We start from the raw sequence: 26,283 nt of genomic DNA, 5'->3' as shown, positions 1-26,283 counted from the left end.
CTTGATGAAGGATTGAAATATGAGTATCTCACAGAAAAAGACCCAATGGTTTTATGGAAAGAGTTGAAGGAAAGATTTGAGCATATAATGGAAGTTATACTTCCGACCGCCCGAAATGAATGAAATACGTTAAGATTCCAAGACTTTAAAAAAGTCAGTGATTATAATTCTGCGATGTATCGAATAGTCTCTTAATTGAAATTTTGTGAACATGTGATTACTGAAATGGAAATGCTTGAGAAGACATTTTACGCTTTCCACGCATCAAATATAACTCTACAATAACAGTATAGAGTGCGTGAGTTTACGAGATATTCTGAACTCATCGCATGTCTTCTTGTGGCGAAAAATAACAACGAATTGTTAATGAGAAATTATCAATCCCGATCCACTGGATCAACGGCATTTCCAGAAGCAAATGTCGTAAGTAAAAATGAATACCAAAATCAAAGGCATAGACAAGATTTTCGTCATTGACGAGGTCGAGGACGTGAGCGTGGACGTAGAAATGATCGTGGTCGTGGTCTAGGCCGTGGATATGAAAATAATCGAGATATTTACTTCAATAACTCATCTCAAAAGAGCGTTACTAACCACCCACAAAAAAGGCAGCATGAAAATATGAGTGAGAATGAAAATCACTCAAAAATATCTGAGAGTGTTTGTTAAAAATGTGACACTCCACGACATTGGTCACGTACTTGCCGAGCCCTTGAGCACCTTTGTAAGCTCTATAAAGAATCGATAAAGGGAAAAGGAAAAGAGATCAATTTTGTTGAAAATGTGACCATTTAAGTGGTTCAACTCATTTCGATGCTGGTGAGTTTTTGAATGATTTCGAAAACATTGATTAATATATTGGTGGGACTAGAATGTAACATATTATATTTTCATGTATTATTGTATTATGAAACATGTTATATTTTCATATATTGTCATTAATTTTTCTTTATTGCATATTTTTTTTAAGTTCAATATGAAAAACGGTATGAGCAAAGCTAAACAAGGAAATAATCCCATGGAAGTTTGCATATCTAATAGTGCTACAACGCACACTATTCTCCGAGATAAAAGATATTTCTTGGAACTAAAACCAACAAAAACAATGGTGAATACAATATCAGGTCCTGTAAACTTGACTAAAGGATGTGGTAAAACACATTTTTTGTTACCTAATGGTACAAATTTTTGATAAATGATGTTTTATATTCACCACAATCAAAAAGAAATTTGTTGAGTTTTAATGACATATATTCTAATGGGTATGATACAGAGACAATAACTTATGAAAATCAGAAATATATGTGTCTTACTACATATAAATCAGGAAAAAAATATGTAGTTGAAAAAATACAAATGCTCCCTACTGGATTGCATTATACGCATATAAGTCCAATTGAATCAAATATGGTGATTGATAATTCATCAATATTAGCCAATTAACATGATCGATTGGGACATCCTGGTTCAATAATGATGCAAAGAATTATAGAAAATACACATGGTCATCCAAAGAAAGACCAGAAGATCTTTCAGAATAATAAGTTTCAATGTAAAACATGTTCTCTTGAAAACATTATTATAAGACCATCACCAGCTAAAATCCAAACTGAATCACCCATATTTCTTGAACGTATTCAGGGTGATATTTGTGGGCCAATTCATCAACCATGTGGACCATTTCGATACTTTATGGTATTGATCGATGTCTCTAACAGATGGTCACATGTATGCTTATTGTCAACTCGGAATGTGGCATTTGCAAGATTGATGACTCAAATAATAAAATTGCGAAATCAATTTCCCGATTATACAATCAAGAAAATAAGACTTGATAATGCTGTAGAATTTACTTCCCAGACTTTTAATGACTATTGTATGTCGATAGGAATCACTGTTGAACATCATGTAGCTCATGTTAATACACAAAATGGATTAGCTGAATCATTGATTAAACGTCTACAACTGATTGCTAGACCAATGACTATGAGAACAAAACTTCCTATTTCTATATGGGGAGATGAAATTTTACATGATGTTGCATTAATTCGCATCAGACCAAGTGCTTATCATAAATGCTCCCCATTGCAGCTTGCATTTGGTAAAGAACCAGACATTTCTCATCTGAGAATTTTTAGATGTATGGTATATGTGCCTATTGCACCACCTCAACGATAAAAAATGGGTCCTCAAAGAAAGATCGGTATTTATATCGGTTATGATAGCCCATCAATCATTCAAAATCTTGAGCCTCAGACAGGAGATGTGTTTACAACACGTTTTGCTGATTGTCATTTTACTGAAAAAATCTTCCCAATGTTAGGGGGAGAAAAAAAACGCATCGAAAAAGAAATTACATGGTATGTAACATCATTGTTACATTTGGATCCAAGAACTAAAAAATATGAGAAAGATGTACAACAAATTGTGCACTTGCAAAGAAATAGCTAATCAAATGTCAGATGCATTTGCAGACACAAAAGGGGTAACAAAATCCTATATACCTGCTGTAAATGCCACTGCTTGAATTGAAATACCAAATAAACAAATTGAATACACTCATGATGTCATAAAACGCTTGAAGCGTGGAAGGTCAATCGGTTCCAAGGATAAAAATCCTCGGAAAATAAAAAGCATAGAGAAACACGATGATCACAAAATAGAAAATGGTGTTCCAAAAGAAACACATGATGATGAAAATATTCTGTCAGAACCACAAACTGAAGAGAATCATGAAATCTCTATCAATTAGATTAATACTGGAAAAATATGGAACCGAAAAGATATAGAAGAAATTAATGAGATATTTTCTTATAATGTGGCATGTGACAACATAAATGAGAATGAAGATCATTAACCAAAATCTTTTGGTGAATGTAAAACTCGGTAGGATTGGGGAAAATGGAAAGATGTTATCCAGGTTGAATTGGATTCGCTAAATAAACGTAATGTTTTTGAACCTATAGTCCTTACACCTGAAGGTGTAAAACCTGTTGGATACAAATGGGTTTTCGTTCGAAATCGAAATGAGAAAAATGAAGTAGTAAGATATAAAGCTCGACTCGTTGCACAAGGTTTTTCTCAAAGGCCTGGAATTGATTATGAAGAAACGTATTCTCTTGTTATGGATGCAATTACGTTTTGATATTTGATTAGTTTGGCAGTATTTGAAAATTTAGAAATGCGTCTTATGGATGTTGTTACAGCTTACTTATACGGATCACTTGATAGTGATATATACATGAAAAACCCTGAAGGATTTAAGATGCCTGAAGCAAAGAGTTCAAAACCCAGAGAATTTTATTCTGTAAAATTGCAAAGATCATTATATGGGTTGAAGCAATCTAGTCGAATTTGGTATAATCGGCTAAGTGAACACTTGATGAAAAAGAGATATGTAAATAATTCAATATTCCCTTGTGTTTTAATCAAGAAAACAACATCCGGATGTGTAATTATTGCTGTATATATTGATGATTTAAACATCATTGGAACGAATAAGGAAATTCAGGAAGTTATGTTGTACTTGAAGGAAGAATTCGAAATGAAGGACCTTGAAAAACCAAGTATTGTCCGAGTTTGCAAATCGAACAAAAAAAATGTGGAATTTTTGTTCACCAGGAAAATTATACAGAAAAGATCCTTAAACGTTTTAATATGGATAAATCAAATCCTTTAACTAATTTAATGGTTGTTAGATCATTAAACATAGAAAAAGATCCATTCCGTCCATGTGAAGATGATGAAGTTATTCTTGGTCCAGAAGTACCATATCTAAGTGTCATTGGTGCCCTTATGTTTCTTGCAAATTGTACTAGACCTGATATATCTTTTGCTGTAAATTTATTGGCAAGATTCAGATCATATCCAACAAAGAGGCACTGGAACAGAATTAAACATATATTCCTCTATCTACGAGGAACGACAGATTTGGGACTTTTATATTCAAAAGATACCAATCAAAGTATCATTGGTTATGCTGCTGGATATTTATCTGATCCACATAAGACACGTTCCCAAACTGAATATGTATTTACTCGTGGAGGCACTGCAATTTCTTGGCGTTCACAAAAACAAACACTTGTAACAACTTCATCAAATCACGCCGAGATTATTGCATTACATGAAGCAAGCCGTGAATTTGTGTGGCTAAAGTCAATGACCCAACATATCCAAACCTCGTGTGGATTGTCAATAGACAAGAAGCCTGTGACACTATATGAAGATAATGCTGCATGTGTTGCTCAAATGAAAGAAGGATACATCAAAAGTGACAGAACCAAACATATCTCCCCAAAGTTCTTTGCCTTCACTCAAGAGCTTGAGAAGAATAGAGATATTGATATCTGTTACATTCAATCAAGTGAAAACTCATCAGATCTCTTTACAAAGATACTTCCTACAACGATATTCAAAAAACATATATATAACATTGGGATACGCAAAATACAAAATATGTGAAGAATCGTTCTTGTTAACATGAAGGGGAGTTTACGTGGCTGCACTCTTTTTTCCTTACTATGGTTTTTATCCCAATGCGTTTTTTCTGGTAAGGTTTTTAATGAGGCAGTATAAAACACGTAATAAAGACAGTTATCATATTACGATCATCATCACAAGGGGGAGTGTTGAAAATATATTATTATTAAATGTTGAAAATTGAGTTGTAAAATTTGAAAATTAGTGTGTGATGATGTAGATGATGATGTATTAATTTTTGGACTAATCTCCAAATGAGATATATAAATAGGTCTCTCCATTTGTGTAAAAAATCACAATTTAAGAGAGAAGAATTTTAGAAAGTATAGAGTTTCATATATTTTGAGTTTTGAATTTTTTACTTTTTACCATAAATTTTTACATTTTCACAACAAAATTCACATTTTACTTGTTTACATATTCTTCTATTATTATTATTATTATTATTATTATTATTATATCTATATTCTATATCTATATCTGTATCTATATTATTATTATTATTATTATTATTATTATACCAGTTTAATTGTGTTTTTACGATATCGCCCTTCTCTTTACCCATGGTTTGACCATCATTAATCAATTATTATTGACCATCATTAATCAATCTATCTATATCTATATCTATATCTATATCTATATTTCTATATTTATCTATAAATATGCCAGTTTAATTGTGTTTTTACGCTATCGTCCTTCTCTTTTACCCATGGTTTGACCATCATTAATCAATTATTATTGACCATCATTAATCAATTATTAGTTTGACCGTCCACTACTTGCATGATGATACCCAATCCATCCAATTAATTAAATTAATTTAACGTATGGTTTGCCCATGGTTTGACCATTGATTAATTTATTGAATGGTGTGAATAGTTAATTGTATTCCACAATACTTTATCGTAGTTTGACCGTCTTCATGTGTCCATAGTTGATTGCTTGAATCGTGATATCCCATTAAATTCTTATGATTGATGGATGCAAGAATGTTTTATATTTATATTCACTTACGTGTGTTCCTTGTTGGGGGTGTATGTTTCTCTGTGTTTACTATTCTACCATCGTTTTCCCCATGGTGGTTGTTCAGGAACTTTCTTGACAATTCATGTATGCACATCTGCTTCCAATGGGTTAGTATTCTTATTTTGTGTTTGGTACTCGACGATTGACTGCATGCCTCCGAAAGTCTCTGTGTTTATGTTTTGTATTTCGCAATCTTGTTATTGCCTTTGTTTGTTTTTTGTTGGATTGGCTTGCTGGTAGTTGGTACAAAATCGACGTTGTGTAGAATGAGGCCCGTCTGCATGAATACTCATAGTAAATGTCTCGGGATTATACTTTGTTTTTTTCGGGATATCATTGTTCCCGGAATGATGGTCGACCGAGAAATATAATGGAAATGAGGCTTAATTCATCAAATTGAAGGCCAATGATATTGGCTCCAATGTTTTCTTATATATTTCGGTCTCTCGCTAAAATATGGCCTCTCAATGGTTTGTTGATCCTATAAATATACCAGTTTAATTGTGTTTTTACGTTATCGCCCTTCTCTTTTATCCATGGTTTGACCATTATTAATCAATTATTGTTGACCATCATTAATCAATTATTAGTTTGACCATACACTACTTGCATGATGATACCCAATCCATCCAATTAAATTAATTTAACATATGGGTTGCCCATGGTTTGACCATTGATTAATTTATTGAATGATGTGCATAGTTAATTGTATTCCACAATACTTCATCATAGTTTGACCGTCTTAATGTGTCCATTTTTATTGCTTGAATCATGATATCCCATTAAATTCTTATGATTGATGCATGCAAGTAGGGGTGTTCATCGATCGATTCGATTTTAATTTGTCTAATTTTGGTTTGGTTTTTCGGTTTTTGGTTTATAAAAAATGTAATCCGAAGTCAAACCGTTCTACTTCGGTTCGGTTTGGTTTTTGCACTATAATGTACCGGTTTTTACGGTTCGGTTTAGTCGGTTCGATCATTAATAATACATAACACAATAAAAAAAACATAAATTTCATCCAACATGTAATTTAAATACCTCAACACACAAATTAAAGTTATAGTCATGTAGTGAAGGAACAAAAAAAACAAAAAAAACAAGGACAAACATCCAACCACATGCTAATTTTATTTTCAAAAAAACAAAATAAATTTTGATACGGTTATTTCGATTTTGAAAAAATTATTAAAATTAATAATATAAATACATTGTAAAATATAATATGATTTTTTACATGATTTCTTAGTAAAAAATTTAAAAATAAAGTTTAAATGACATATAAAAACAACAATCAACTAAAAATTACATAAAGAATAATCAACAAATCAACTATAAATTACATAAAAAATAACAATGAATTAAATAAACAACAATCAACAAAAAATTATTCAAATTGATTATTCATTCACTAAATATCATCTCATAACATATAAAATATAAATAAAAAATATAAATAAAATTATTAATTTAATTCAATTTCGGTTTTTTTGGTTGGTTCGGTTTTGATATATATAATCCAAAACCGAACCAAATAAATTTTGGTTTTAATATTTATATCCGAATTACAAAATATGGTTTTCGGTTCGAGTTGATTTTTGATTATACCGGTTTGGATTTTTGATTTTTTCGGTTTTATCCGAAATATGAATACCCTTACATGTAAGCATGTTTTATATTTATATTCACTTACGTGTGTACCTTGTTGGGTGTGTGTGTTTCTCTGTGTTTAATATTCTACCATCGTTTTCCCCGTGGTGGTTGTTCAGGAACTTTATTGACAATTCATGTATGCACATTGGTAGCGCTTAGTCGTGTCACGTCCAAATTACCCAACTCAAATCAGATAACAAAATATGCAGTAATGTGAGCAGGGATCGTTCCCACGAGAAAAGTGAAATTTAAATAGTGTTCTTAAAATACTGAAAATAATAAAAGGGGTTTTTTGGATTTTATTAACTACTATGCAAGAATTAAAATAAGAAGATCAATAAACTAACGAGACTTGGTATCGGTCGACTACACCCTTAAAATTATTCATTCGATCATCGATTTCCTAAAAATAATTAATTCACATTGAATATTCATCATTGAAAATTTAATTCCTGTTTCACCTTAATTTTAGTTAACTAGACAACATCGTTTTAAGTTAAACCTTACCCCATAAATTAACCCAATACCAGCGATTAGATTTAAATCCATGGTAGCATTCAAATGAGTAAAACTGATGAATCTAGACAACACAATACCAGCGATTGTATTTAATCTAGCTAGTCAATTTTTGTTCCTACGATTTAATAAATTCAACAGCAGAAAATATTAATCATAGTTGGTTCACAAATTAGATGATTCAAACAATTACATATTTAAATTCTAATTTAGCAATAGATTGTATAGCAAAATCCTAGGGTGATCAATCCAAAAATCTCACATACAAGCATAACAATCGATTCCAAACAACTCTCGATACTCAAATAAAATCAAACAATGAAAATCTAAATCTCACAAATTGAATAAAATCAAGGGTTCGTCTTCCTCAACTAAGTACTAAAACTTAGCCAACAATATTCATGAATTCTACTTAAAATTTCATGAAAGAAAAATTAAATCTAAGAAAAGAGAAAAAAAACCTAGCCGCCAAGAGAGTTCTCTGCCTTCCCCCCGTCTAAAACTGATTCAGAATGCTTCTAAGACTCTAAAATTCGAGATATATATTTTAATTAAGGCTAGAGTCCTTAAAAATAAAAATTCCTAAATTACAGATTTTTTTTCGAACAGCCCGTCTCGCTCGATCGGTTGAACTTTGCGGATCGAGCGAGACAAAATCTTGGACCCTACTGTTTTCACAATTTTTTTGGCACCGCTCGATCGGTACAGATTGACCGATCGAGCGGCCTCTTTTATCTCGAAAATCTCTCGCACATCTCAGCAGCGCAGATGATTATTTTTCTTGTGCAAACAAGTTGTGCGTTTGCACAAGAAACAAGTTGTGCGTTTGCACAAGAAGTAGTGAAAACAACAATCCTCCAAGCACAAAAGCGCATGATTCCTCTGTTCTGCGCTTCCCTTGCGCTAATAACATGCGCAAACGCGCTAACCAATCTCCAACAGCGCCTGGCATTGTGCAATCGCGCATCATTCTTCAGCAACAACGATTCTTTCTTCTTCCTTTCTCAACTTTTCTCCTATGTTCCTATATTAATTCAAAGACAATGATTAGGAGCTAAACAACCAAATTTATCATTCAAAATGCATCGAATTATAACAAACTAACTCAATCAAACATAGGAAAATACCATCACATCAAACTCCCCCATACTTAATCCTTGCTCGCCCTCGAGCAACACAAAACCAATAATAAGTTCAAACTCATAATCCATAACAAAAATGACCCTGATCTTCACATTTGTGCCTCAGGAATAAACTCAATGCATGATCAAGAAAGGTGCTAAAATTCTAACAACGGAACAAGTTCAATATCCAGACATTTCAACTCGAGATATAGCCTCGAACGTGTGTGTGTATATGGTCATTAGCAAGTGTCATGCACACTTCATAGATCCATTTAATGTAAAACCCACAATAGCTCAAGTTTCACACCAACAAATCAAATTAAACCATTGAGAAATTTTATAGTCTTTTCACTTGTCCGAGTAATTGCACCCGGTTATCCTCAACTCCGTACATTCTCCTCAATATTTAGCTCTTGAAATTTATAGGACTAGAATTTCAATCCCCATTCCAATGCCTCCCCTCACATTACTAACTTCATTCTTTATTCTTTTTCTTTTTCTTTTTTCAAATAAACTCAAAAGGGAGATTGATAGGCTAGCGACTTCCTAAGACTATCACAAGGCTCACACGACCTTCACTATGTCATATACAATTCACAAGCCATGACTCATGCGTGCTAAAGAATATTCAAGAACCATATCAAAGTCTAATTTGCATTGGAGATCAAAGTGTTCCAAAGTTAGCAAATCATCTATTTTCAAAAGCATGAACGCCATCAATTAGATATCATCATGGGCTAGTGATTTTCAACAGTCAAATTCATCACAAACTATGAGCTCTTATTTTTTTTTTCAAAAATCCACTAGATTCTCTCAATGACTGGCTAAGTCTCTCCCCCATACTTAAAATCTTAAATTGTCCCCAATGTAAGAAAAAATGCAAAAAAAAAAATAATAAAAACTAAGAATGAAAGAAAATACTCCCCTTGGGTTGCCTCCCAAGCAGCGCCTCTGTTTACAGTCGTCGGCCCGACTGTATGATTCAGTTCCTCAAGGTGGGTCATATCTGGTTCTTCTAACCACCTTCACCCACTTGCGCAGTTTTGCAGTAAGTTTTGGTCTTTGCTTCCTCTGCTTCGATTTCCTTGGTACCTGCAGATCAGAACGAAAACTTTCAGCAGTAAAATTCTCAATAGGTCTTGTAATAACCTCCTTAACTTTATCCACATTCACAACCTTCTCGTGTTCTTGCGACAAGTGATTAATGACATCAAAATTATTAACAACACTTGCACAATCAGGTATTTGCAAGGTATCAAAAATATGAAACTTAACAGCCTCCCTATCAAACTCCATAGTGAGAGTGCCATTGTTAACATCTATGATGGACTTCGAAGTTTTCAAAAATGGTCTTCCTAGCAAAATTGGACTATTCAAATCATTGCTTTTCATATCAAGCACATAGAAATCAGCAGGAAAAACCAAATTACCAACTTGCACAAGAACATCCTATAACACACCTCTAGGATGAATAGTAGATCTATTAGCCATCTGGATAACAATTGCAGTTTCAGTCAAAGGCACAAGATTTAAGGAAGCATAAATAGAGTATGGCATGACATTAATCGACGATCCTAAGTCTATCATGGCCGTATCAAGATGAACATCTCCTATTTTAAAAGAAATCAAAAACATACCTGGGTCCTTGCATTTTGTGGGTACGTTTCTTTGAATTACGGCAGAAACCTGTTCTCCCAATTCAACTTTCTGACACCCCTTCAACTTTTGTTTCCTTTTCTTAGTACACAATTCTTTTAAAAATTTAGCATAGCAAGGTACTTGTTTGATAGCATCTAACAAAGGAATATTTACCTCACATCTACAAAAAACTTCATACAACCCCTTAATTCCTTCATTCTTCCTAAACTCTTTCAATGCTAAGGGAAAAGGGGCAACAAGCTTATACTCAGAAAGGGAAGAAAACTTACCTCTTGGTGCCTCTTGAATTTTCTCATTCTCCCCCACCTTAAATTTCTTGTCATCTTCATCCTCTACCGGTTCTTGAACCGCTTCTTAACGAATCTGCAACTCCTTTCCACTCCTCAAGGTGATTGCACTAACATTCTCCTTCGGATTCACCACTTTCTGTGATGGCAGACTGCTAGAATTTAGTGCCTCCAATCTGTTAATTGCGGTTTCCAACTGCCCCATTTGAGTGTTCAACTTTTGGATACTTGCTCTTGTCTCCTGTTGAAAAGTTACAGTGTTAGTTGCAAGATCCTTAACTATATTTTCTAGAAACTCACCAGACGTTGGAATTTGAGGACGCTGCTGTTGTGGATGATATGGTGGCCTATAAGCTTGATTTTGCGGTTGGTGTGCTGGAGGGTTTCCGTATCTGAGATTGGGATAATCCTTCCAACCTGGATGTGTTGGAATAAAGGTCATACTTCTGTTGTGGTGGTCCGGGAAATCCTCCTGCTGCATTGACTTGCTCAGTAGATCTGTAACGCCCCGTTTTTATCTTAAATGAGTTTATTGAGTTAATCAGAGACTACAGAGTTCTCGAGCCGGTTTGATTTTGATCAGGGTCCTTTTTGCAAATTTTGGAAATTTCAGGGACTAAAACGCAAATATTGATTTTTATATATTATTTACACATAGATTTTAATTGGAGAAGCCTTCATCTTCCTCTCCAACCGTGAGCCTCCATTGAAACGCCCCTTTTGGAGTTTTGAGCTTTCAGATTTCCTTCCGGCTCGATCCGGTCGTTGGAATTTATTTCTGAAGGCAGATTAGTGATCACTGCAGTGAGAGCTCCGTTATACCGTAAGTATTTCTCCGATTGAATATGTTTTGTTTTTCGAAGGTTGTTAGAATCAATTTAGATTCTAGTATGTTGTTCTTGGCGGAGTTCTGATCGTTTATTATCTGTCGGTTTTGAATTAGAGCGACGTTCGGAATTGTTATGATTTTTGGAAGCTATTTTCGAAAATCATGATTTTGAGATTTGTTGGGTTTGTCTTGTTGTTGTTGTATTAGCATTGAATTGAGTTGATATCGGTATTGAACTGCTGTCTGCGTTGCCGGTTTGTTCAGTTATAGCCGTTATGCCGTCGGTTTGAGTTTTGGAGTTTCGAACCATTTTGAGTTATGAACTTGGCTTGTAAGTTGATCGTGGCTATTGATCAATCATCTCTTGTATTCATACAAATTCGTTGGAGTTGTCGAGCCCTGTGTTAGCAGCATTTGATCGTCGAGAGTTGGACGAAGAACGGTAAAGAGATTTCCATGAACCGTTGATTGTTGTTTAGGTTGTATAGTTGTTGATACAATCTTTTGTTGTAGCTTTCCAGAAGTTGGAACTACTGCCTTGAAAGGTAAAAGCAGTCATCGTAGCGGGATAGCATACTCGAGACAGCTTAGTTCTTGAGTTTCCCTTTTTAAATCACATACTTGTTTGTACACTTGTTCTAGCATGAAGAATTTGTGTCTTGTTGATTTCTTGGACTTTTGTTAAGTGGCTTATGATTATGTTTCTGTTATGCATTCATCTTGAGCCAATCTTGCTTTCAGCGGGCAGAACCGCCCTTTTTGTTTAGACGTTTGGGAACTATGATTGAGTGGCCTGGATCGTAGTCGTTTCGCCTGGTGCTAGCATACTCATTATAGTTGCTCAAAGTCTAGAGGAGTGGGATACGTGGCACCACCTCGATTGGGAGAGTCGGTGAGTCGTTACGTGATCTCATCCTCGGGATCCCAAAAGCACTGCAGCAATCCCTTGTTTATCAGAATCGATATCCTGGTTTTTAAAGACATGCATATCATTAACCTTGACTTGAATATGTTGTCTTGATAGCATGTTGTTTATTTATTATTTGATATGTTGCTTTTACTGGGATTATCATTCTCACCGGTTATCCGGCTGTTGCTTTGTTTTGTATGTGTACTTGGCAACAGGTGGGGCAGGACCAAGTCAGAAGAGGCATGGTTAGCTTCGAGGAAAAGATATAGAAGTGAAACTTGGTTTAGAAGTCGTGTCGGCATGTCTACCTAGTTTATGTTAGAACATGTTTAGATCTCGAACTTCGTTGTTTATGTTGTATCGATTATGCGAGCTCCTCGATTTCATGTTATTTCCATATGCGTAGTTGATCGACTCTAGAACTTCATGTATTAATTGGAGATAGTATGTTTTGATGCATGATTGTATATTGAATGTGTGAGATTGAGTTCAGATAGCTTCTGCTGTTCTTTTTGCCATGTTTCTGTCCTCGCTCGATCTGCAAGATCTTGCGGATCGAGCGAGAGATAATGTTCAGTCCTCTGTTTTAGGATTTTTGTGTCTCGCTCGATCCACAAGATCTTGCGGATCGAGCGAGGGCTGTTTTGCCTCGAACAGAGGCTTGAGATTTTTGGCTCGCTCGATCTGCAAGATCTTGCAGATCGAGCGGAGCACTGTTCATTTTAAAAAAAAAAAAAAATTTTGTTTTTAATCTTGGTTCTTGATTGACTAATTGTTGTTTAATACCGAGATTAGTTGTTTAGAACCAAGGTTTCACATTAAGTGGTATCAGAGCGTTAAGATTCTTGGTCGAACTAGAGTGAGCGGGTAGATCGAGTCTGCGTGTATTGGCTCCTCACATGTGTTTGAATTATTTTAACTGTGTACTTAATTCCATGCGAGCATGCTTTATTATTGAGAATTATTGAATTACATGGTTATGTGATTTAATTTATAAATCATGATCTACTTGAGATATAACTATTTTTGTTATCGACTGGTATCCGGTATTCCAAGCGGTTGTAAGGGCACTGATTGTAGAGATTGAGATATCTCGTGTCCTAACCTTTGATTATCAGATGGGTCCTCGTCGAGTGATAAACAGAAACACACCGCCAGTTATCCCTGCAACTGAGCAAGCTAGCACTGAAGTTGATCAGTTGGATGCTTCAGCAACGCCTATGGAAACCATGCTGAAGAGGTTTCAGTCTTTAAATCCGCCGTTGTTGTTAGGTTCAGAAAATCCAGTTGAGTGTGAATTTTGGTTGGATCGAGTTGTCTTTCTCGGTCACATTATTTCTGAAGATGGGATTTCTGTCGATCCCAGCAAGATTGAAGCGGTTATGAATTGGCCTAGACCGACATCAGTACCTGAGATCCGAAGTTTCATGGGTTTAGCTGGTTACTACCGTCGTTTCATCGAGGGTTTCTCGTCTATTGCCAAGCCTATTACCCAGCTGACTCAGAAGAATGTGCCTTTTGTTTGGACTTCAGATTGTGAGGCTAGCTTTGTTGATCTAAAGAGGATACTGTCCAGTGCTCCGATTCTTTCTATTTCGAAGGGTACTGGAGGTTTCACAGTATATTGTGATGCTTCTAACCGAGGCTTGGGTTGTGTTCTTATGCAGCATAAGCATGTGATAGCGTATGCATCGAGATAGCTGAAACCGCACGAGACCCGTTATCCGGTTCACGATCTTGAACTAGCTGCGATCGTCTTTGCACTGAAGATCTGGCGTCAATATCTTTATGGTGAGTCTTTCGAGATCTTTTCTGACCATAAGAGCCTCAAGTACTTATTTTCGCAGGCAGAGCTGAATATGAAACAGAGAAGATGGTTAGATCTGTTGAAAGATTTTGACTGCGAAATCAAGTATTATCCCGGGAAGTCGAATGCAGTTGCAGATGCCTTGAGCCGAAAGCTTTGTTCTTTATCTCTTTCTACTATTGGTGTTTCTCAGTTGATCGATGATTGTTGCACTTCTGGTTTAGAGTTTGAAACATATAGGGAGACTATCAGAGTGTTTGCTATTCAAGCCGAACCGGAGTTGTTTGTTGCAATCAGAGAAGCACAGAAGTCTGAACCGAGCATTCAGGTTTCAGTAGAGAAAGTCAGATCTGGGCATCAGTCTGAATTTCAGGTTAGAGATGACGTCTTGTTTGTGAATAACCGTCTTGTTGTGCCAAATATTGCGGAGTTGAGACAGCGTATTCTCCGAGAGGCTCATTGCAGTCGGTTCAGTATTCATCCTGGAGGTCGTAAGATGTATAACAATCTAAAGAGTCAGTTCTGGTGGAAGAGAATGAAGAGCAACGTAGCGAAGTTTGTATCTCGGTGTTTGAACTGCCAGCAAGTAAAAGCAGAGCGGAAGCGACCAGGAGGTCTTTTGCACAGCCTATCGGTTCCTGAATGGAAATGGGATCACATTTCTATGGATTTCGTCACGAAGCTACCACGATCCGTTCGAGGATGCGATGCTATTTGGGTAGTGATCGACCGATTGACGAAGTCTGCTTGTTTTATTCCGTACAGGATGACGTATCGTCATGATCAGATGGTTGAGTTGTATGTTAGCGATGTTGTGAGATTACATGGTGTGCCGAAGTCGATCGTTTCAGACAGAGATCCTAGATTCACTTCGCACTTCTGGCATAGTCTTCAGGAGGCACTTGGTACTCGATTGCATCTGAGTACAGCTTATCATCCTCAGACAGATGGACAGTCAGAGCGGACTATCCAGACGTTAGAGGATATGCTGCGAGCGGTGGTACTAGACTTTGGCACTAGTTGGCAGGATTCTTTGCCTCTTGTCGAGTTTTCTTACAACAACAGCTTCCAAGCGAGTATCAGTATGGCGCCTTTTGAGGCTTTATATGGTAGAAAGTGCCGATCTCCGCTGTTTTGGGATGATTTGTTCGAGTCACCAGATTTGGGGCCGGAAATGCTTTGAGATATGGCAGAGCAGGTTAAGATCATTCAGACCATAATGAAGTCAGCTCAAGATAGACAGGCAAAGTATGCGAACGTCAGACGTAGACCTCTGAGTTTCGAGCAGGGAGACCGTGTTTTTCTTAAGATTTCTCCGTTCAGAGGCACTGTCAGATTCGGTAAGAGAGGGAAGTTATCTCCGAGATTCATCGGTCCGTACGAGATTCTCGAGAAGATAGGCGATCTTGCCTACAGACTTGCACTTCCTCCGTCTTTATCTGGTATTCACGATGTTTTTCACGTCTCTATGCTGCGAAAGTATCATCCAGATCCTTCTCATATCCTTCAGCCTGACGAAGCCGAGTTAGACGAGACTCTGAGCTACTTTGAGCGACCGATTCAGATCCTTGATCGGAAGGAGAAGCAACTCAGAACCAAGTTGATTCCGTTAGTGAAAGTGCAGTGGAGCCGTCACGGAGTCGAGGAAGCGACTTGGGAGACAGAGTCTGACATGAGATAGCGTTTTTCAGAGTTATTCGGATGACGTGAGTTCTTCTTACTGTCTTTAGTTCATTATTTTATCTTATGAGTTGTGGTTCTCGTTGATTTCGAGGACGAAATCTTTTCTTAGTGGGGGAGAATTGTAACGCCCCGTTTTTATCTTAAATGAGTTTATTGAGTTAATCAGAGATTACAGAGTTCTCGAGCCGGTTTGATTTTGATCAGGGACCTTTTTGCAAATTTTGGAAATTTCAGGGACTAAAACGCAAATATTGATTTTTATATATTATCAACACATAGATTTTAATTGGAGAAGCCTTCATCTTCCTCTCCAACCGTGAGCCTCCATTGAAACGCCCCTTTTGGAGTTTTGAGCTTTCAGATTTCCTTCCGAGCTCGATCCGGTCGTTGGAATTTAATTATTGAAGGCATATTAGTGATCACTGCAGTGAGAGCTCCGTTATACCGTAAGTATTTCTCCGATCGGATATGTTTTGTTTTTCGGAGGTTGTTAGAATCAATTTAGATTCTAGTATGTTGTTCTTGGCGGAGTTCTGATCGTTTATTATCTGTCGGTTTTGAATTAGAGCGACGTTCGGAATTGTTATGATTTTTGGAAGCTATTTTCGAAAATCATGATTTTGAGATTTGTTGGGTTTGTCTTGTTGTTGTTGTATTAGCATTGAATTGAGTTGATATCGGTACTGAACTGCTGTCTGCGTTGCCGGTTTGTTCAGTTATAGCCGTTATGCCGTCGGTTTGAGTTTTGGAGTTTCGAACCGTTTTGAGTTATGAACTTGGCTTGTAAGTTGATCGTGGCTATTGATCAATCATCTCTTGTATTCGTACAGATTCGTTGGAGTTGTCGAGCCCTGTGTTAGCAGCATTTGATCGTCGAGAGTTGGACGAAGAACGGTAAAGAGATTTCCATGAACCGTTGATTGTTGTTTAGGTTGTATAGTTGTTGATACAATCTTTTATTGTAGCTTTCCAGAAGTTGGAACTACTGCCTTGAAAGGTAAAAGCAGTCATCGTAGCGGGATAGCATACTCGAGACAGCTTAGTTCTTGAGTTTTCCTTTTTAAATCACATACTTGTTTGTACATGTGTTCTAGCATGAAGAATTTGTGTCTTGTTGATTTCTTGGACTTTTGTTATGTGGCTTATGGTTATGTTTCTGTTATGCATTCATCTTGAGCCAATCTTGCTTTCAGCGGGCAGAACCGCCCTTTTTGTTTAGACGTTTGGGAACTATGATTGAGTGGCCTGGGTCGTAGTCGTTTCGCCTGGTGCTAGCATACTCATTATAGTTGCTCAAAGTCTAGAGGAGTGGGATACGTGGCACCACCTCGATTGGGAGAGTCGGTGAGTCGTTACGTGATCTCATCCTCGGGATCCCAAAAGCACTGCAGCAATCCCTTGTTTATCAGAATCGATATCCTGGTTTTTAAAGACATGCATATCATTAACCTTGACTTGAATATGTTGTCTTGATAGCATGTTGTTTATTTATTATTTGATATGTTGCTTTTACTGGGATTATCATTCTCACCGGTTATCCGGCTGTTGCTTTGTTTTGTATGTGTACTTGGCAACAGGTGGGGCAGGACCAAGTCAGAAGAGGCATGGTTAGCTTCGAGGGAAAGATGTAGAAGTGGGACTCGGTTTAGAAGTCGTGTCGGCATGTCTACCTAGTTTTTGTTAGAACATGTTTAGATCTCGAACTTCGTTGTTTATGTTATATCGATTATGCGAGCTCCTCGATTTCATGTTATTTCCATATGCGTAGTTGATCGACTCTAGAATTTCATGTATTAATTGAAGATAGTATGTTTTGATGCATGATTGTATATTGAATGTGTGAGATTGAGTTCAGCTAGCTTCTGCTGTTCTTTTTGCCATGTTTCTGTCCTCGCTCGATCTGCAAGATCTTGCGGATCGAGCGAGAGATAATGTTCAGTCCTCTATTTTAGGATTTTTGTGTCTCGCTCGATCCGCAAGATCTTGCGGATCGAGCGAGGGCTATTTTGCCTCGAACAGAGGCTTGAGATTTTTGGCTCGCTCGATCTGCAAGATCTTGCAGATCGAGCGGAGCACTGTTCATTTAAAAAAAAAAATTTATTGCTTTTAATCTTGGTTTTTGATTGACTAATTGTTGTTTAATACCGAGATTAGTTGTTTAGAACCGAGATCTCACAAGATCCCTCTTGAAGAGTGGGACACATGTCAGTTGCATGTCCCACTTTAGCACAAACTCCACATGCTCTTACAGTTTGTCCATTCCCTACAGCCATTTGACGCACAAGAGACGTCAGATTAATCAGTTGTTGTTCAAGGGAAGAAATATTTATCTCATTGCCCCGTCTAGGCGCATGATCACTCCTGTTGGTGCCAAATTGCTGAGAATTGGCAGCCATATTCTCTATCATGTTCCTTGCTTGGACTAGAGTTTTATCCACAAAAACTCCTCCACTGGCCGCATCTAACATATTCCTGTCATGAGACAACAAACCTTCATAGCAGTATTGGATTAAAAGATTTTCACTTATCTGATGTTGTGGACAGCTAGCACAAAGCTTCTTGAACCGCTCCCAATACTCGTGAAGTGACTCTCCCATATGCTGTTTGATGCCATGGAGTTCCTTCCTCATGTTTGCTGCTCTCGAAGCTGGGAAGTACTTCTCAAGGAAAATTATTTTCATCTCAGTCCAAGTCGCGATGGATCCAGAGGGTAGGTAGTATAGCCAATCCTTAGCAGCATTCTTTAAAGAAAAAGGAAAGGCTCTCAGCTGGATTTGCTCCTCTGTCACTCCATGGGGTTTCATGCTCGTGCACACCACATGAAATTCCATTAGATGCTTGTGGGGATCCTTACCTGCAAGACCATGAAAATCAGGTAATAAATGTATCAGCCCAGATTTTAATTCAAAAGTAGCATTATTTTCTAGAGTAGGAAAAGTAATGCATAAGGGCTGTTGATTTAGATCAGGAGTGCCCAATTGTCTCAAACTCAGATTGGCGTTGTCAGCCATTGCTCTTGTCAGATCTTCAACCACGTGCTCGTCCTCTTCTAGTCTCTTACGAGCTTCTCTCCTTCGTCTATGCAAAGTTCTTTCTATCTCCAGGTCGTATGAAAATTCTTCTTCCGAAGAGTCACCTGAAAGCATGAACAAACCCGAGAAGCACTGGGGAAAGAAATAAAAAAAAACAAGAACACAAATAAATTAAACACCGTCCCCGACAGCGGCGCCAAAATTTGGTAGCGCTTAGTCGTGTCACGCCCAAATTATCCAACTCAAATCAGATAACAAAATATGCAGTAGTGTGAGCAGGGATCGTTCCCACGAGGAAAGTGAAATTTAAATAGTGTTCTTAAAATACTGAAAATAATAAAAGGGGTTTTTTGGATTTTACTAACTACTATGCAAGAATTAAAATAAGAAGATCAATAAACTAACGAGACTTGATATCGGTCGACTACACCCTTGAAATTATTCATTCTATCATCGATTCCCTAAAAATAATTAATTCATATTGAATATTCATCATTGAAAATTTAATTCTTGTTTCACTTTAATTTTAGTTAACTAGACACCAGCGTTCTAAGTTAACCCTTACCCCATAAATTAACCCAATACCAACGATTAGATTTAAATCCACGGAAGCATTCAAATGAGTCAAACTGATGAATCTAGACAACACAATACCAGCGATTGTATTTAATCTAGTCAATTGTTGTTCCTAAGATTTAATAAATTCAACAGCAAAAAATATTAATCATAGTTGCTTCACAAATTAGATGATTCAAACAATTACAGATTTAAATTATAATTTAGCAATAGATTGTATAGCAAAATCCTAGGGTGATCAATCCAAAAATCTCACATACAAGCATAACAATCGATTCCAAACAACTCTCGATACTCAAATAAAATCAAAAAATCAAAATCAAAATCTCACAAATTGAATAAAATCAAGGGTTCGTCTTCCTCAACCAAGTACTAAAACTTAGCCAACAATATTCATGAATTCTACAGAAAATTTCATGAAAGAAAAATTAAATCTAAGAAAAGAGAGAAAAAACCTAGCCGCCAAGAGAGTTATTTGCCTTCCCCCGTCTAAAACTGATTCAGAATTCTTCTAAGACTCTAAAATTCGAGATATATATTTTAATTAAGGCTAGAGTCCTTAAAAATAAAAATTCCTAAATTACAGATTTTTTTTCGAACAGCCCGTTTCGCTCGATCAGTTGAACTTTGCGGATTGAGAGAGACAAAATCTTGGACCCTACTATTTTCGCAATATTTTTGGCACCGCTTGATCGGTACAGATTGACCTATCGAGCGGCCTCTTTTATCTTGAAAATTTCTAGCACATCTCAGTAGCGCAGATGATCATCTTTCTTGTGCAAACAAGTTGTGCGTTTGCACAAAAAGTAGTGCAAACAAATCTTTCTTGTGCAAACAAGTTGTGCGTTTGCACAAGAAGTAGTGCAAACAACAATCCTCCAAGCGCAAAAACGCATGATTCCTCTGTTCTGCTCTGCCCTTGCGCTAATAACATGCGCAAACGCGCTAACCAATCTCCAACAGCGCCTGTCATTGTGCAATCGCGCATCATTCTTCAGCAACAACGCTTCTTTCTCCTTCCTTTCTAAACTTTTCTCCTATGTTCCTATATTAATTCAAAGACAATGATTAGGAGTTAAACAACCAAATTTATCATTCAAAATGCATCGAATTATAACAAACTAACTCAATCAAACATAGAAAAATACCATCACATCACACATCTTCTTCCAATGGGTCAGTCTTCATATTTTGTGTTTGGTACTCTGCGATCTTGTTGACTGCATGCCTCCAAAAGTCTCTGAGTTTTGTGTTTTGTATTTTTCAATCTTGTTATTGCCTTGGTTTGTTTTTTTGTTGGATTGGCTTGCTGGTAGTTGGTACAAAATCGACGTTGTGTAGCATGAGACCCGTCTCCATGAATACTCATAGTACATGTCTCGGGATTATTGGGTTCCAATGGCTTAATTTTTTTTTTTTCGGGATATCATTGTTCCCGGAATGATGGTCGACCAAGAAATATATTGAAAATGAGGCTCGATTCATCGAATTGAAGGCCAACGATGTTGGCTCCAAGTGTTAAGTTTATTTATTGGGCCAAGTTCACTTATTGGGACAAGTTTGTTTATTGGGTCAAGTTTGTTAGTTGGGCTAAATTCGTTTATTGGGACAAGTTTGCTAGTTGGGCCAAGCTTATTGGGCTTAAGATATTTATTGGGCTTAATTTATTAATTGGTCTAAATTTGTTAATGGGCCTAAGTTGTTTAATTTATTTGGTTGGGCTAAGTTCTAAATTGTGCTAAGTACTATTGGGTCAATCTAAGTCTAATTGTGTCATTTTAAGTGTGATTGGGCTAGCCTAAGTGTTTTTAGATCAGGATAAGTGTTAATGAGCCAATCTAAGTTTATGAGCTATATTTAAGGGGCAGCAACTCGAACTAGCTAGAGGCAAACAAAATAGTCCGTAAATATATATTTAATAGATGTACAAGTATATTTTGATATAAGTATGAACTTTATGGAAAATGAATTAAATCACTACAAGAAAAAAGGTGAAAGATAACGTTTTTTTCGCGTTGTTAATGTCACCGAAAAAGCATTGTCGTAGCCAGTGATGTAAAAGACCACGCTCAAAGACAACGCGAAAAAAGCGTTGTCGTTTTGGGCAAAGACAACGCATAAAAAGCGTTGTATTTGAAAAAAACAACGCTTAAAAAAAGTTGTTGTATTTGAAAAAGACAACGCTTCTACAACGCTTAAAAAGCGTTGTTGTTTATACAATAGACAACGCAGAAAAAACGTTGTCGTTGAATGAACTTTTTTACAACAGTGTCTTTAACAACACTTTAAATCTCATTATGACAACATTTAAAAAACGTTGTCTTTTTTCAAATAAAAAACAAAAAAAATATAAAATTTAATTCACAAATTTTCAATATTATAAATCACTCAAAATTCAAAATTTCAAAAATAAAATTTAACATACAATCTTTCAATATTATATATCATTCAAGTACAAAAAATAATCAAATTCTAAACATAAGTATGCCTCCAATAACCCGACATAGTATGAATGGAAACAAATGCATAATCCACATGCTGAAAATGTGCTTCTCATAATCCAAAAGCACATTGAAGTAATCTTCATACTGTCGCTAGAATGCACGAGCTCATAGTGCAATAGTTTTGCCTTTGTTACTGCCTCCTGTATATAAAGACACCATACTCTTGTTATAAGTGTTTCTCTTGATACAGTACAGTTCTTACAGAAATGAAAGGAAGGTGTCTATGTGACAATTATATCGACACAAGGTATTTGAATTACATTGAATACAACACACAAACTTAGAAATCGAAAATGAAATCTTGCCTCTTGTTTATTGCTGTAATGAAACAAATCCAAGAATTCACGAGACAGCAAGTTCCAAATGTTTATGTCTATAGTGTCCGCCTATCTAACCTGAAAATTATCCTAAGCACATCAATTATAAGCCTCATAAATTACCTCAACATCGCTAGGCTTCTCCGGTTTCGCAATCTTAGGCATTCCTGATTAACACAAGAACAAGAATATAAAGTGTTCTTCCTATACAAATAAAAAATTGATATGTATAAGTTTGTGATTTACCTTCAAAGCTTTTGTATAGGCTGCCAGTTCTCTTGAAGAGCTGATCAAAGTGTGGCCTACAGTACATAACACCCTCGAATTCACATTTTTATTCACATGTACACATATTAAGAGTATCTTTGTTAGAATAGATGCAGTGTGTATACCATCTATTTTTCTACTTTCCTTTTTATTTTCATCCCTGTAGCATATCTTCACCTTTTGAAATACACACTGCTGAATACTAGACTGGTAGTTAACTTAAATTTGTCAAATACATCAAAACTCAAAGAACAATTGCAGGCTTCCAGCTAGCGCTAATTAATGTTCTTTTACCTGTAAGGCAGGGACATTCCCATTGCTTCAATAGCAGAATTCATTGTATTTGGAATACACATTCCACCACAGCTACCATAAAGAACAAATTAAACTATATTAGAGAATGGGGTTATTCAACAAAACAAGAACCCAAAAAAAAAGATTACATGTAAATTAGTACATAAATATTTTCTAATGGAAAAATTAAACTAGATTAGAGAAGGGGGTTATTCAACATTCGTATTTTCTAATGATACTGGAGCCATATATCACATTAATTTTAGAATTAGAGACATAAAAGGAAGTGAGACCTCCTGTCTATAGTTAAAGGAGCCTGTTCTCCTTCAACTGAAAGATCCCATGTTCTTGAGAACGAGAGCTCAACCTGCTCCTCAGTTTCTACTATAACTCTTAATCTTGTACCTTCAATCCTGCAAATAACTTCATCTCTGATTCATGGTTTAATTCAGTGTCTGATATATACTGCTAACAAGGAAGAATTACATGGCTGAACCCTACTAGTTCATGTAAAAGTGACATAACAATAGGCTGGTGATGTTATTATATCTCCAAACCTTATATCAGATACAGTCCCTATGTATTTATTTATATACAATGTTAATAGCTTGTTTAGGTTCTAAAGGGTGAAGATACTTCTACAAGACCGTGTTAAGTTGGAGAAAAAAGCCATGTAAATGCAAGACATAGATGAGTCAGGAAAGAAATCACATAATGAAGAGGAAACACCAAAGGCCTACGTGTCAAACTTTCTCTTGTTTTGGAACTCTCTACTTACACTCTAGTTGAGGTCCCAAAACCTGTTATCACAGACAGAACCAAATTCAACCCAGCTAAATGAATCAAGACTGCATTAACATGTGTCAGTAACATGCATGCATTTCTCCACCTTTACAAGATAAGTATGATGCTAGAGTTTTTGTTCGTGTAAAAAATTAATCACTGAGAAAGCTTAAGAATGACCAAATTTGCATGTCTTCAAGAGAGCCACATCAATTCAATATCGTTGTAGTTGTCTCCAGATATTAAAGGAGTCGAATATTGGTAACTAGAAATAATAAAAAATAAATCCCACATGTTGTTGGTAAACCCATAGTATTTTATTATTTCAACCAATTTTACTAGTGCATATGTTAATACTTAATACAAACACAAATCAAAGTTTATAGATGAGATGTATAGGCTACTCGATATCTAAATCAAAATTAAGTAGAATGCATTTGAATTTAATAAGGTGCATCATATATATAATAAAAATGGATGTTCATGTGATGTAAAAATAATCCTAATGTGGGCCAGGTCCATATTCAACAATGGCCTTTGGTGATAGATCTTGCAAGATAAATAAAGGCAAAATCGACAACGAATGTGGGCTCCTACAAAGCATGTGATTTCAATGAAATTGCAAGGAACAATTATTACTAATATGAAATAGAATATACTGTTCCACAGAATTGGTTGCCAAATATTTGCCTCTGACATCTCAAGGAGAAAAACATTTAACAAATAGTTACATTCAGATATGAAATTAAGCAGATTGTTAAAAGCAGATCTTAAGGCACCTAAAGAGTTAATCATACTCAAACTTCACACCTTAAACATGCAAACATTGACTTTATTAAGGTTAAAGTAAGGAAGCAGAGTACAACAGCTTCACTTTAACTTTGAGGCGAGAAAAAAAAACAGGTAACTGAGGGAAAGGGTGACACAATACACGGGGTGACATAACAGTTACATAGATGCATAGAAGAAGAAATTTTATCAGTTCTCTGTGTTGAGAACAGTTTGAGTGAAGCTGCTGTACTCTGCTTCCTTCATGGCCATAACTCGGTGCGTAACACACTTGTATACTCCACTGCTTAATATTTTGATCTGATCTCCAATATTAAAATATATAAACATTAAGAACAGATATAAATGCCCAATCTCTTCTAATGAATCATGCTTCTGAACACCAGAGATGAATTCATATTTCAATCAGCAATTAATAAAAATAATATGAAGAATTTGGGAGACAAGCTTATCAGGAACTACTATCTTCAGATTCTTTCATATAATTCATTACATGAGGATTGATGAAATAAAGCAATTAGTCATAGCAGTAAAGCAGGTACCATATAAAATTTGGGAGAATTCAATCAGCAAGCAATAAGATGCAATAGACCTGATGATCTCCAGTGGAGCAAGAACAGCTTTGGTCATAGCCCCTGCTGATGCACCGCTGAGGAACTCGCCAACTTCTCTAGTTCTCACCAAATCCTGAAGTGAATCAAAGAAGTTGCTTCTAGGATAGTTAAAAGCTATCTACCCTAAAAGTGTCACCTTTACAAGGTAAACTAAACAAAATTGATTTCATTGTAAAACTCGAAGTTCCTCCAAAAAACATACAGTAATTTTATTTCCATAGCACATGAAACTATGACTGAAGGTACCAATTTCCACACCCCCACAAAGTAGTGTCAGTACCCAAGCAGACAAAATTAGAAAATTTTACTTTGTAAGCATTCTTAAAAAACACGATGTTTGTACCGATTTGGGCCACGAAAGAGAAAATGTAGAAGCGATGGAGCGTTGTTATCCAATCATCTGAATTGGCTCACGTCTGGCAGGATCTTCAAGAAATCCAGGTAGGATCAGCGTCGGAGGTGGCCGGAGAACCGATGGGTCGAAGGTGGAATCAAGCTGCTTCTCCGTTTCCAACATTTTCCGATCCAGGTACGGCGCACGAATGGGTTCACCGCCGCGTGCGATCTTCTCCCACTGGTCGACGAAGTGCAGGGCACTCGGCCCATCCACTATGACATGGAGACCCTGAGGCCGATGCTAACTCCGCCGCAACGGGAACGCATCAGCTGCACTATAACCATGAGGACTTTATCAATCAAGGTGGTATAATCTACAGACGAGAATAATAACCACACACACGCACACTAAAGAACAAGATCGAGAACGGGGATTGTTACACAGATTAATGGTGTGAAGAGGAAGCCCTAGAACACCGTGGGAGAATAGACTCCAGCCCCGCGTGGATTTTGCAGAAGCACAGCTAAACCTAGAATGAAAATGGTAAAGCGTGGGTGAGGAGAGGAAGATTATGACAGTATGACGGCAGAAGAGCGATGGGGCTAGGGCTCGACGGGAATTAGATTGGGGATTTGGGTTTCCTCTAGACTTTTAGCTTCGATTATACGCTTGAAACAAAGTGATCGAGTAGAATTCGATTTATTTTTAAATATATTTTAAATAAAGCATTGTAATAGGTATATAAAAAAATGCTCAAACACAACGCTTTTACAAAAGCATTTTTTATGACAAAA

General features: G+C 36.4%; 1 protein-coding gene across 4 annotated transcripts; it reads right to left on the bottom strand.

Annotated features, from left to right (window-relative positions):
• Positions 1–21,959: 21,959 nt before the first annotated feature.
• Positions 21,960–26,163, bottom strand: LOC140886947 (uncharacterized). Of its 4 annotated transcripts, XM_073293899.1 has the most exons (8): positions 25,930–26,163; positions 25,496–25,823; positions 25,131–25,225; positions 23,260–23,379; positions 22,967–23,038; positions 22,652–22,707; positions 22,529–22,572; positions 21,960–22,228 (listed from the first exon to the last, which is right to left on the bottom strand). In XM_073293899.1, exons 3-8 carry the CDS (start codon positions 25,166–25,168, stop codon positions 22,022–22,024), a joined length of 537 nt encoding a protein of 178 aa, XP_073150000.1. In that variant the 5' UTR covers positions 25,169–25,225; positions 25,496–25,823; positions 25,930–26,163; the 3' UTR covers positions 21,960–22,021. The 4 variants fall into 4 exon arrangements, with proteins under 4 accessions (XP_073150000.1, XP_073150003.1, XP_073150001.1 ...); XM_073293902.1 differs by lacking the exon at positions 23,260–23,379; XM_073293900.1 differs by having other exon boundaries at positions 25,131–25,818.
• Between the last annotated feature and the right edge of the window lie 120 nt (positions 26,164–26,283).

This window comes from Henckelia pumila, chromosome 3 (genome assembly GCF_033568475.1).
Source record: "Henckelia pumila isolate YLH828 chromosome 3, ASM3356847v2, whole genome shotgun sequence".
NCBI lineage: Eukaryota > Viridiplantae > Streptophyta > Magnoliopsida > Lamiales > Gesneriaceae > Henckelia > Henckelia pumila.
Note: the sequence above shows the minus strand (reverse complement) of the source record. Positions and strands in the feature narration are given on the sequence as shown.